The sequence below is a fragment of the Gambusia affinis genome, linkage group LG07 (genome assembly GCF_019740435.1).
Source record: "Gambusia affinis linkage group LG07, SWU_Gaff_1.0, whole genome shotgun sequence".
Taxonomy (NCBI): Eukaryota; Metazoa; Chordata; class Actinopteri; order Cyprinodontiformes; family Poeciliidae; genus Gambusia; species Gambusia affinis.
The window spans coordinates 17,048,621-17,060,166 of NC_057874.1; the positions used below are offsets into that span (position 1 = coordinate 17,048,621).

The following is an 11,546-nucleotide window of genomic DNA, read 5'->3' on the forward strand; positions in this document are numbered from 1 at the left end:
TAGTCAAGAATGCAGAGGGCCACATAAAAAGTTATGGCGGGCCACATGTGGCCCACGGGCCTTGAGTTTGACACATGTGATATAGATGTACCATGCACCTCTAGCCGCTTTTTTTTTAGCTTATTGTTGTATGGAATAATTCCTGCATTACACAACACAAATATAATAATTTTTTTCTCATAATGATGGAAACTAAGTGTTTCTTTTTGTTTCATTTTCGTCTTACATCAACTTCCCATTGAGAAATTTTTTTTTTTTTTTTTTTTTTTTTTGGCAAATGTTTTATGTTGTAAATGTGGTTCCTTAAAAATGACCACAAATTTCCTATTGTTGATATTTCAAAAAAATTAAGTTCTCTTTTCTCAAATGTAACACTTGCAGATCGAGACTGGCTTTATTTAGCTGAACTGAGGGGAAAATGGCTCTTTGGTTTGTAAAGGCTACAGACTCCTGCTCTAATTAACGGAACACATTCCTGGGAAATCTTATGAGAGTTGCACTTTGAAAGTTTTTAAAAGAACTGACCAGTTTATTACATTTAAAAAAAAAAAATTCAACTAGAATTGCACAGAATATCATCCTAACGGCAGAAAAAGCTTTAAAATGTAATAAGGTGTTGCTTTTTTGAGTCTGGCTTTTCAACAAGATTGAGCCACTGAAAATCTCTACTCCATCTCTCATCGCATGAGTCTTTTTTTTATTTTTTTATCTCCCTCCAGATACTCTAGTTTTTCAATGCTCCTTTCTTCCTTTCAATATTTTAAGAGACGGAAATGTTGAAGCAGAACCCTTGGACCCTCAGGCACATTTCAACATCGGGCCAAAGTTCTGAGTGCTTTTATATCAGAGAATCGTTTCAGCCCCGGGCTTCACACGATCTGCACCCGCTCCCATTACAGCTTTTGTTCTTTGCTCTGATTGTGCATCAGGTTGGCTTGTTCCCTTTTATTACCATGCTGCATACCCGCCCACTCTTCCCTGTTGGCGTTCGCCGGAGCAGCTTCATTTTGAAATCCCATTATGTCACCAATTGGATTTCGGCGGAGCTCTTTAGAGCCGTCTGGCTGAGCTTCTAAACCAGCTTTGAATTAAGCAGCTCTTCTGGTTGCAGTTCTCAAGATAAACAAAATGTTTTGACAGAAGCCTCTCATTGATATGGAAACAAATTAAGGCAAAGAATTGGGGAGAATCAAACAATTATCAAAAAAAGTTGGGAGGCTACTTGATTGTAATGGCTTTTGTGTAGCTCATGAAGCTCAGTCAACTCTTAGTTGTTTTTTTTTTTTTTTCATCAAGTGCCAAGCTGTGATTTCTGTAAAAAGACAAAGTTATGCTTTGGATTTCATCTCCCCTGGGATCTCCTCTTCCCCACACCAACCTCTCCAGTTTCTGGACAGATGGTTTGAGATAAGAGTATTTACAAAGGCATTAGGGTTAAGAAACCCTGCCCTCTTCTTGCTGCTTAGCTCTGCGATAAATCACTGGGAACGATCAAAGCTGTGCAGCTTCAGTTAAAGGATTGGTTCACTCTGTTGCCCTGCTGGAGATGTGATTTTGCTGGGGTAGTAACTGATCCTAAAGGACTCTGAAGAAGTGACAGAAAAGCAACAAATGCAAGACCAGAAATCTTCTTATAAACCAAATGTTTCAGTCATTTCCAACCAAGTTTATCTCCTGTAGTGTACAAAATGATTTGCCACCTTAATGATTTTTTGGCGGGATTATTTTTTGTCACTTCTAAATGTTTCAGATTTCCAACACATGGTTTAATCTAACTTATCAATAAGTGCTTTAAGCTCAAAGATTCATATTGGTTTAAAAAGTTTTCCATCTATGGAAAACTTTTCCATAGATTGTCAAATGCAGATTGCATCGAGCCATTGACTTGCAGCATTCACTCCTCCTGGACGAGCAAGTAGGGCCAGTCAAAATTTGCTTGCATTGAGTCGTTGACGTTACACTTATAGTAATCTCTCTAACTGAGCATGCTTGTGGTGACAGTGGAGAGGAAAAAAACTTCCCTTTAAACAGGAAGAAACCTCAAACAGAACCTGGGTTGGTACAAGAAGCTCTCTGCCACGACTCCGACCGTAACTGAGGCAAGTGAAGTTTGAAGTGTCTACGTTGTGCTTCAGCCTGAATGGTTGGTTTTAAGGGCAAGTCTGGCAGCAATCAGGCTTGGGAGAATAATATTAAGCTCTGTATTTAAAAAATGTGCAAATAATGAAAATAATTTATGATTTAACAACGCCAGAAAATCACTCTCCGAATGGCTCAAAACAATCTAAAGGATATTTTGGAATGACCTAGTTAAGGTTGAAATACTGTTGCATCACCTTAAACAGGCCATTCAAGCTGGAAAACCCTCCAGTAAAACTGAATCTTAACAATCCTGCAATAAAAGATGCGTCCCAATATCACTCATTCCCAGTTATCAGAAACACTTTATGGATGGTGATGCTGCCAACAATATCACGATCAGTGATTGGGTTTAAGAGGCAATTAGTTTCTCACATTCAGCTAGGTTGCAAAACATTGTCAAAGAACCTTTATTTTGAAATCAAGTAAACAAAGAATGAACCATGTGTAAAAAAATGTTTACATTTATTTGTCCTTTAGGGTCTGTATGTTATAATCATATAAGCAAATAATCCTTTTTGGGACACAGATAATTGAATATAAACATCTGTATTGACGGCGTAACCCATAAACATATACTGTACATTTCATTTACATATCACTACTGCAAGAGAATCTGTCATATTCTGATGATTAAGAATTTTTACGAGCAAATTTGTTTATAGAGATGTCAAAATCCATTTTATTTATGGTTTCAGCTGACTGCGTTTCTGATTTCTATTTTATTGTTTTGGGTTGTGTTAATTTAGATATTTAAAATGTCTTTAAGTTCCAGTGTTAAACTTTACTGCTTACTAGTCCTCAAAAAGGCAATTGTGCATTATAATTTTCATTATCAATATGTTTCTTGAAAATGGTCTTTAAACAGCAATGTTATCATTTATTAGCAATAATTACTGAGACAAATTAGTAAATGTTGCTTTGTGACAGGCCTAATCGGATGTACAGATTTTTTCTTGTGTCAATCGATCATAAGTTCCTGAAGGCGTGACGGCAGCTCATCCAGTGTCACAACCCGGTGTTCCTGAGGAACATCGCCTTCTTTGTGCGAGTCGTCTCTGTCTAAAAGGAAGCCGTGGATTCCCACAGAGCGAGAAGCAAGGTAATCGTACACATAGTGGTCCCCAACGTGAGCCACTCTGTCACCGGATGTGCCACATTTCTGGAGGGCCTGATGAAAGATGGCCGGGCTGGGCTTCGCCACGCCGGCCGCCTCCGATGTTACCACAAAGCTAAAGTGCGACAGCAGACCGCAGCTGCGTAAAATTGTTTCGAGGCGATTGTCAAAATTAGACACAACGCCCAGCTTCAGTCCAAGAGAGGAGCATCGTTCAAGGGCCGTCTTGGAGTCTGGAAATACCTGGAAGCAAAAAAGATCATGTGTTTCTTCATTTTCATGAATTTTCTGCATTGTCCGATTATACTAATAATTAACAAAATGGATGGATGCATTTTGATATATTTACTGGTACTTTGTTTTATGGGCATAAAGGTGTCAAAAGTTGCTTACCTCCCATTTTTCTGCGTTGCAGAAATCTTGGTAAAGATTGGTAGCCATTGTGTTCAGCAACGCTGGATCGTTGACTTTACACTCAGCCAGAGTGTCTCGCATGACTCCTATCCACCAAGTCTGTCCGGTCTGACCTTGAGAGACGCCATAGTTTGGGTATCTGATCGAATAACGCCGAAATGTCTCCCGGAAAGCAGCGTTGATCTCTGCAGGATGGAGGCTAAGGCCCCATCTTCCAGCCTCTTTGGAGTAATGGTCTCCCACAGACCCCCGGACCTTCAGCAGCGTGTCTTTAATATCCCACAACACCCAGCGCAGAGGAACTCTTGGCATTACAGCTGGACAAGTATGACAGAAAACACACCTTAACTGAGCAAAATATAGGAAAGTGGAGACTATAAATATTCCAGTGGATAGTAAATAAGTTAAAACTGATTTATGGTTGTTAATTCTGCTAAAAGAAACTTCTGCAGTACATTTTGGATCCTGAGGAAAGTCCAGAAATTATAGTTTATGATTTATGGTTCAGTTTTTTTTTATCTGTCTGGCAAGAGTAAAATTACATAAGAACTATTGGAAGTATTTAGTCAGTGCAATATTCTTCAACAGGTGAGCAGAGGAAATTCTCTTAGATACGTTTACAAATTCACACTTTATCAATCTCCTGCAAACTGTTGAAAAGGTTTTGCTTCACATCCCTTTGAAAGCTGCATTAGTCAGAGTTGCTGCCATGTGTTTTTCTACAACATTGTTTTTTTCTACTAAAATTTGATTTAATGTTTGGATGCAGTATTACATGAACATTTAGCTACTTTAACAACAGCCTTTTGTGATGTTTATGTCAATGGCTGTCCTCGGGATAATGGTACGTTTGTGTAGGTAATTTCTATATTAAAATCCTTCTTTATTAAGCTCATGTTTTTAAATTTGTGTTTGGTATAGGCTATAATCATCATACATTGTGTATGAAAATTAACAAGCTGATTAAGATCTTTATCCTACACATTGTTTGAGTTTAAGGTAAATGTTCTGGAACATCTACTTAAATCGTCCAATGACCCATCCCTGCCTCTCTCAGGTAATTCCGATTCCCTTTCCAACTTGACATTGTGTTAACATCAACATGTTTGATCCAGAGGAGAGAACTGCTGAAATTTCTGCTTATATTAATAAGCTGCTCATTTCTCTTTTGAATCCTTTGGATGTGCACTTAAGGTTAGTTTAACTGTTTTGAACATGTACAGACAGACCTGTCCATATGTAATACTACCGAATAAACAGTCTACCTTAAAAAAAACAAGATTTTAAATTAAAAATTAACCACCCGTCTAGAAAAGCAGCTTTGACCTTGAAACATCGTGCAAAACACACATATAAACTCAACACCCCCACCGTGATATGTGGTAATGTAGTTATTTTTTATACAGCAGCTAACGTAAGAAAGCTAATTTTCTCTGCACCTGTGCTCAACCTTTGAAGTTGTGTTAGAGCATCACCAACACTTAAAAACTTTAAACATTACCGAAATAAAGTATCCCCGGTCATCTGCAGGTTTAAGCGACATTAGACCTCTTTCCCTTCTTCATCCTCTTCCTCTTCTCTCCATCTGCCTCACTCTGTGACTATCGAGCTTCTGCTGCCATCTGTTGGCAATTGCAGAGATCACGCGGTATTTATTTTAGATTTTGTATTTTGTACGGACAACAATACCTTATTTCTCAACTTCCAGGACGGAGAGATTTATTTAAATAACTACCATCGCAACTAAAGTCATTCTCAATTCATATGTAACCTTGTATATCAGCACATAGTTTCTAAATACATCCACTCCAGTAGGAGGCAGTGTGCAGCAAGCGACCGAGACGTTAAACCAGCTTTGTGTACGCATGCGCAAAGGTTCACGTGTGAGGACGGCTTACCTTGAGGACAACAAACATCTGATTGCTAAAAATGATTAAATAATGTGATTTATTTTAGGTGAAATTGAGGTGAATCCGCGCTGTCACCATGCGGAGTCCAGCTATGCGAATGTTCCACAGGCTGGAGGGTCTGTTCTGCGTCTACAAACCCGCTGGAGTACACTGGAAGCTGCTAAGGGACACCATCGAGACTAATCTTCTGAAAGGTGAGATTTGTCATGATCCGTCTGCAGAACAATCTCTCTCCTTTCTCGCAGTCACTTTATATTAGAACTTGTAGTAGAGCTGGATAACATGTGGAGCGCCTGTGAATGTGTTGTCCTCAGGTGTGAACGATACACCTGCTCCGCCTCTTACTCATGAAGTTCGCTTCTTACCAAACCCAAATAACCAACTTAAAGCTTCTGGAGGACTCATGCTGAGGCCAGTCTCTGTTCCCGTCCTGTCCAAGCACCCTCTGGGTATGTCATATGTTACATATTTAGAGAAATAGTGAGTTAGATTATGTCTAACTGTCTTTGATGCACATCAGTCGTGACCATACATGTCCAGTTATTGAGAGCTGCTAACTTACAGGGACTTACAAGGATGTGGGCCCCTGGGCTGGGGACAGTTTTGTCCTCTAAAGAAAACAAAAAAAGCAATCCAAATGATAACGGATTAATAAGTAGTCCTACACAGTATGAACTGATGCATTTTAGGTTTAATATGTCCCCTGTCTTCCATCTCCATGTTGAAGTTAACTAGAACTTTGTGATTTTGAATTGCATGAATATTGTTTTTCTTCACAAAAATCCTCACACTATTAACACAACTCATCTGATATGGGTCTACGAGTATTATATAAAGTACAATTTTTCCAAAACACACATTTATTAATATTAAAAAAATCTTTTGGGTCCCTCAAAGAATCAGGGCCCTGGCCTGCTGCCACTGTAAGACCTTTCTAAAGTCTGGGCAAACCTACAACTTTTGGATGCGTCTTTTCTCACCTGATTCAAACGGCTGAATCTCGTCACCTGGTAATAAGCCATTCATTTGATTAAGACGTGTTTGAGAAGAGAGGCATCTAAAAGTTGCAGGACAGAAGCTCCCCAGGACTGAAGTTGGCCACCCTTGATGTACACCGTATGTATTATGGTTTTAGTGGCTGAGACTTTAAAGCTCACGGAAGATAGGAAGGGAGTGTAATAATGGAAAAGAGTGAGAAAAGTATGGGTTAATTGAAATTGATGTAATTGCTATATTCAGCTCTAGCATCATGCAGCCCCTGTGAAATTACATTTTCCGATGTTTTAGTGACTGGACCTGAATTCCAGCATCTCAAAGTTGGAGTGGGTCACCGCCTGGATACTTCATCTTCTGGTGTTCTTGGTAAAATTTTACTCCAGCACATACAACAAAAGGTTATCCGTTAAAGAAAATCTCAGAGCAGTTACTCAGCTCTGTTCTTTCAGTTCTGGCCGTGGGGAACGGGAACAAGATCCTAACCGATCTCTACGGGATACGAACCACAAGGGTAATTTCTCACCTCTGATTGTTGTACATTATACATGAAATTATGTACTTAACATTTAGTACTTAGGCGAAGTTCAATGTTTGGTTCTGATAAAGGATTACACACTGGAAGGTGAATTTGGGATGGCAACACATGATTTTACTCACACGGGTCGAGTTGTGGAAAGATCCACATATGGTAAGATCTTTTTTTTTCTGCAAATAGTTTTTTAATTTAACATCTTTACCCATAAGGCAGGCCTGCATTTCTGTAAAGAAATCAGATTTTCTTTAGCTGTATTTTTTGTACTAAACACATATTAACTGTTGTATGTATGCTGTATCAGTAATAGTGTTTGGTTGTATCTGTCCTTAAACACGGTCCTGTTCACCAGGTCACATCACTCAGGAGAAGATGGAGAGAGTGCTAGCCATGATGGAGGGAGCCAATCAAAAAGCCCTGAGAATGTAGGCAACCAACCTCATTTGCCCAACACGTATTAATTCATGCCACTGTAAGGAACAAAATTATCATGCAGATAATGACTGTTATGATCCCTCCTAATAGGTATTCCAGTGTAGACATGAACTCACAGGAAGCCTATGAGCTGGCTGTAAAAGGCTTATTGGGTCCAGACGGGAAATCGGCTCCTATTTTGACAGGCTTACGATGCATTCGCTTCCAGCCGCCACACTTCACCTTAGGTAAACTCAGCTCAGCATGAGAAATGTTGAATCCAAGATTAATTTCTTTACTTCCTTTGTCTTGCTTGACACGTCACGTGTTCTGCCTTTCACAGAGGTGCAGTGCCTAAATGAGACTCAGAAATATTTGCGCAAAGTTGTGCACGAGATTGGACTGGAGCTGCGCAGCACGGCGGTGTGTAAGGGAGTGAGGCGGACCAGAGACGGCTTCTTCACCCTGCAGGACGCTCTCACGCGTAACCACTGGTCGGCTGCTGACATCCTACAGGCTGTTCAGAAATACAGCTCAAAAAAGAACAAGAAGAGCTCCAGGACTCTAACTGAGAAAGAAATGTTACAGACATCTGAGGAAACACTTACAGTCTCTCATGAAAACAAAGCTGATGAGGAAGAAACAACAACTGAGGTGCAATGTAATTGAACTGATGGGTGATTAAAGAAATAAAAGTGAACTAAAATACTGACATTTCACAGCTCAGTTAATAAAGAAATTCTACTAAAAAGGTCAAACAAGTGTTTAAAAGGAAAATGCTCCTCAAATATATTGGGTTAATATAAAAATGTGACTATGGTTGCCGGCCAAGGTTTTTACAGAAGTCCTTGAGAGAATTAATATTGTTAATGTTTTGGTTGTTTATGAAAATCCTTGTTTTTCAGCTTTAGAATGAAGAGGCTTGAGTGAGTTTTTAAGACAAAAAAGGTGCTCAAGAGTTTTCCCTAATGTGTATGTGGTCAAAATTATATGAACAGACTCAAATACATGCAAAGACTACACAACTGACATATTGAAGTTTGTTCAATGGCCTTCACCTCGACTCCAGGTTTCATACTCTTGGGGAGGGCTGATCTGGAAAAATGTGGCTCCTGCAGCTTACCGTAAATATAAACCAAATAACTGAAAATGTCCCAGTTTCACTTCTTGGGGACAAATGTGATCATGCAAGTTGAACAGGGGGACAGACCTGCTAAAGTCTCTAGTATTTTTGGCTTCTAAAACCCTACAAACATTTCTTAAGAGTTATTTTTTATTGACACGCATCAGTTCTGGATGCTGGTCAATCCAGTGAGTATTGAACAAATCCTCTTCATGATAGCTGTGTGGTCAGTCAGCCACCAATAAGTTTTCAGGCTACAACGTGTCATTTAAGAAAATTAAAACCTGTAGGAGTGTTTATTAAATATTAAGTAAATGTATTTAATCCTTTTTGAATCAATTCATCCCTTTTGGACTTGAGGAAATTAACAGAAATTACAAACGTGTGGATCTATAACTTGTTTCTAAAGTTGTTTGTTGCATAAACGTCCCAATGTGGAATAAGAACGGCTCCCGTCAATTAGCTGAAGGCTGACGATCATGCCTGTGGTGAGTTTAGTGGGAACTTTACTCAGAGTTACATGAATTACATGTTCTGACTGTGAATTTATTTCAGCAAATATTTGACTAAGAGCAGCCATGTCTCTGATTGTGGTAGAAGTCTAAGTGCCAAATGATAACATAAGCCATCAATAGAGTCTAAGGGATGCATTGGTTTATTACCACCATTTATATTGATTTTATACTTTCCATTGCTTGTAAAATATATGCTGTGCTTTGAGGAAATACTCTCCCCTGTGTATTTTGTTTGGGATGTGGTTATACCAGTCATCTCAGAGTGTGCAGTAAAGGTTACTTACTGGTTTTTCAATGAGTGTCTTTTTTTTAGTGTGCCCTGTCTGGCAGTGTGGGACCCATAATTGTCTGAGTACCAAGGTGTGGCCCGATAGATTTCCTTTCACATGTGGAGCATTACAGCTTTCACTATTATGCTCCACTTCATTAGAAATTGCTTTGGGTTTATTTCAAATGTAATGGACAGGGAGACGGAAATGAAAGAGACAGAAGGATAAAGAGAAGTCGGCTTCTACACCTACAGAAAGAGAAAAAATATTGCAACAAGACAACATATGCATATATAATAACAAATGTAACATAATTGAAAAGTTAATCCAATGGCAACTGCAGCCCAATGTAGTGTGTACCTGAAAACACCCGAATCTAAACTTCTTAATAATTCTTAATAAGAATGTCCAATAGCCTCCACAGACCCTTCCCCAGGATCTGAGGAAGACTGGAGGCCTCAAATGTACTTGTCCTTTTGATTTGGCAGCCAGCCAGCTTTCTCTCTGTGTATCTTTTAATAGTGTTTTTTTTTTTCAGTGTCTAACATTTCCATGAAATCATTTGGTTACTTGGAATAGATAAGGCTGTTATTCAAATTGGGGGGAAAAAAATAAAAAAAATGGTTATCCTATGACGAAAAGTATGGAAAATATTGTAAAAAAAAAAAAAGTTTTATTCTGGCTTAACTTTCCCACCATTTACCCATTTGTTTACTAAACCATCCTTCCATCTGTTTGTGTTTTTTTTTTTGCAGATTCCATATTTAAAACTTGACCACTGCAGAAATATGTGCCATAAATCATAATGTAGGGCAGTAGCTTAAATATATCAGTGGATGTCACCAAAATGTTAGATTTGTTCTTTGAGTTATGGAAATTGGTGAAGTGTGTCCGTTAAAGAACGCCGTACTTGGCGTCCGTTACGGTGCGCTGGCAGTACAACGGTCAGTATTTGCTGTGAATTCTGAAGGTAAGCAATACTGACCGCCAGCTCCTCAATGTAGCCAAATGTTACTTTTAATGTCCAAATAGTTAGTTTTGTATCGTTTTGTCTTTTTCTTCTTTTTATGTTGACACGGCAGTATTTGCTGTGAATTCTGAAGTATTTGCTGTGAATTCTGAAGGCGAAGCCGCTGCGCTGTCGGGTGGCCGAATAAACGATCTGAACCACGATCGCAACCCGTGTGTGTCCGATTCCTGCCTCAAGTTTCCTTCCGACAACAACAATTAAAGAAAAACACAACGCAGAGTCTAAGGAACAGCGAGGTCTCATCCCACACTTAAAGGGTTACATCTTTGGTGCCGTGACCCGGATCGTGGTGCTTCAAGATCACCTAGGCAACAACGCCAGCAGCCCGGTTACCCAACGGTTTCGTTCGGGCAGTTAGTTGAGTATACAATTTGAGTTAGTGTGTGAAGCTGAAGCTGCAACATATTATTTTAGTGTCATTTTTATTGCACTGTTAAGGTAAAAAAAAAAAAAAAAAAAATTGTTTGTGAACTACATTTTGTTTGAAATATTTCTTATATTGTGACGATATCCTGTTTCTTTTTTTTTTGTCTAATTAGAATTTGTGTGAGTGCGTTAAGATAATCTAATTATTTATTTATCTTTGACTTATAAAAAACAAAAAAAACAAAAAAAAGTTAATTACATGTTGTTTGAAATATTTATTATATTGTGATTATATTCTGATAATTTATATAAGTTTAACTGTAATTTTGGGAGTGATTCAAAATAACTGTGCCACAAAGTTATTTATGTATTTATTTATTCATTTATTTATTCACAATTAAACGCTAAAAAAGGAACATACACATACAAACATACATTTTGGCTGTCTACATTAATTTAAAAAAAAAAAAACGAGAGATCTTTGAAAATAATGAATAACTACGCAGTTACCCCAATGAGGCAGATGCCCTCTATAGTAGCATCCAGCCACCTACTTACCCCTGAACCAGTACTGAGCCACAAATTCGACTCCCCAGGGGTGCCACACACCTACCTACCTGGAGGAGGAGCAACAGCTGATGCCAGCAACCAACCACCAGCAGTGAGGCCAGAGCCAACTAACCAACCCACAGGACTTAATGGCCAGCAGCTACAGTACCAC

The 11,546-nt window shown here is 38.8% G+C and overlaps 2 protein-coding genes and 1 long non-coding RNA gene across 3 annotated transcripts; 2 read left to right on the plus strand and 1 right to left on the minus strand.

Annotated features, from left to right (window-relative positions):
* Nucleotides 1–2,587: 2,587 nt before the first annotated feature.
* On the minus strand, nucleotides 2,588–5,358 carry hdhd3 (haloacid dehalogenase-like hydrolase domain containing 3). Its single transcript, XM_044121225.1, has 3 exons — nucleotides 5,172–5,358; nucleotides 3,650–3,987; nucleotides 2,588–3,499 (listed from the first exon to the last, which is right to left on the minus strand). The coding sequence occupies exons 2-3, from the start codon at nucleotides 3,980–3,982 to the stop codon at nucleotides 3,101–3,103; spliced, it is 732 nt and encodes a 243-aa protein (XP_043977160.1). The 5' UTR covers nucleotides 3,983–3,987; nucleotides 5,172–5,358; the 3' UTR covers nucleotides 2,588–3,100.
* A 136-nt stretch (nucleotides 5,359–5,494) lies between these two features.
* Nucleotides 5,495–8,280, plus strand: trub2 (TruB pseudouridine (psi) synthase family member 2). Its single transcript, XM_044121224.1, has 8 exons — nucleotides 5,495–5,774; nucleotides 5,895–6,029; nucleotides 6,868–6,942; nucleotides 7,026–7,087; nucleotides 7,183–7,264; nucleotides 7,461–7,533; nucleotides 7,634–7,770; nucleotides 7,866–8,280. The coding sequence occupies exons 1-8, from the start codon at nucleotides 5,657–5,659 to the stop codon at nucleotides 8,189–8,191; spliced, it is 1,008 nt and encodes a 335-aa protein (XP_043977159.1). The 5' UTR covers nucleotides 5,495–5,656; the 3' UTR covers nucleotides 8,192–8,280.
* A 1,960-nt stretch (nucleotides 8,281–10,240) lies between these two features.
* LOC122833558 lies at nucleotides 10,241–11,282 on the plus strand. Its single transcript, XR_006370994.1, has 2 exons — nucleotides 10,241–10,399; nucleotides 10,512–11,282. It is a non-coding gene; the product is annotated as an uncharacterized LOC122833558 (long non-coding RNA).
* Nucleotides 11,283–11,546: the final 264 nt, after the last annotated feature.

Bases quoted from the DNA above. Each gene is read 5' to 3' on its own strand.
- hdhd3 (XM_044121225.1), bottom strand. From the start codon at position 3,982: ATGCCAAGAGTTCCTCTGCGCTGGGTGTTGTGGGATATTAAAGACACG. The intron at 3,500-3,649 runs GTAAGCAACTTT...TTTTGCTTCCAG, and splicing joins GCAACGCAGAAAAATGGGAG to GTATTTCCAGACTCCAAGAC.
- trub2 (XM_044121224.1), top strand. From the start codon at position 5,657: ATGCGGAGTCCAGCTATGCGAATGTTCCACAGGCTGGAGGGTCTGTTC. The intron at 6,030-6,867 runs GTATGTCATATG...CCGATGTTTTAG, and splicing joins CCTGTCCAAGCACCCTCTGG to TGACTGGACCTGAATTCCAG. The intron at 7,265-7,460 runs GTAAGATCTTTT...CCTGTTCACCAG, and splicing joins TGTGGAAAGATCCACATATG to GTCACATCACTCAGGAGAAG.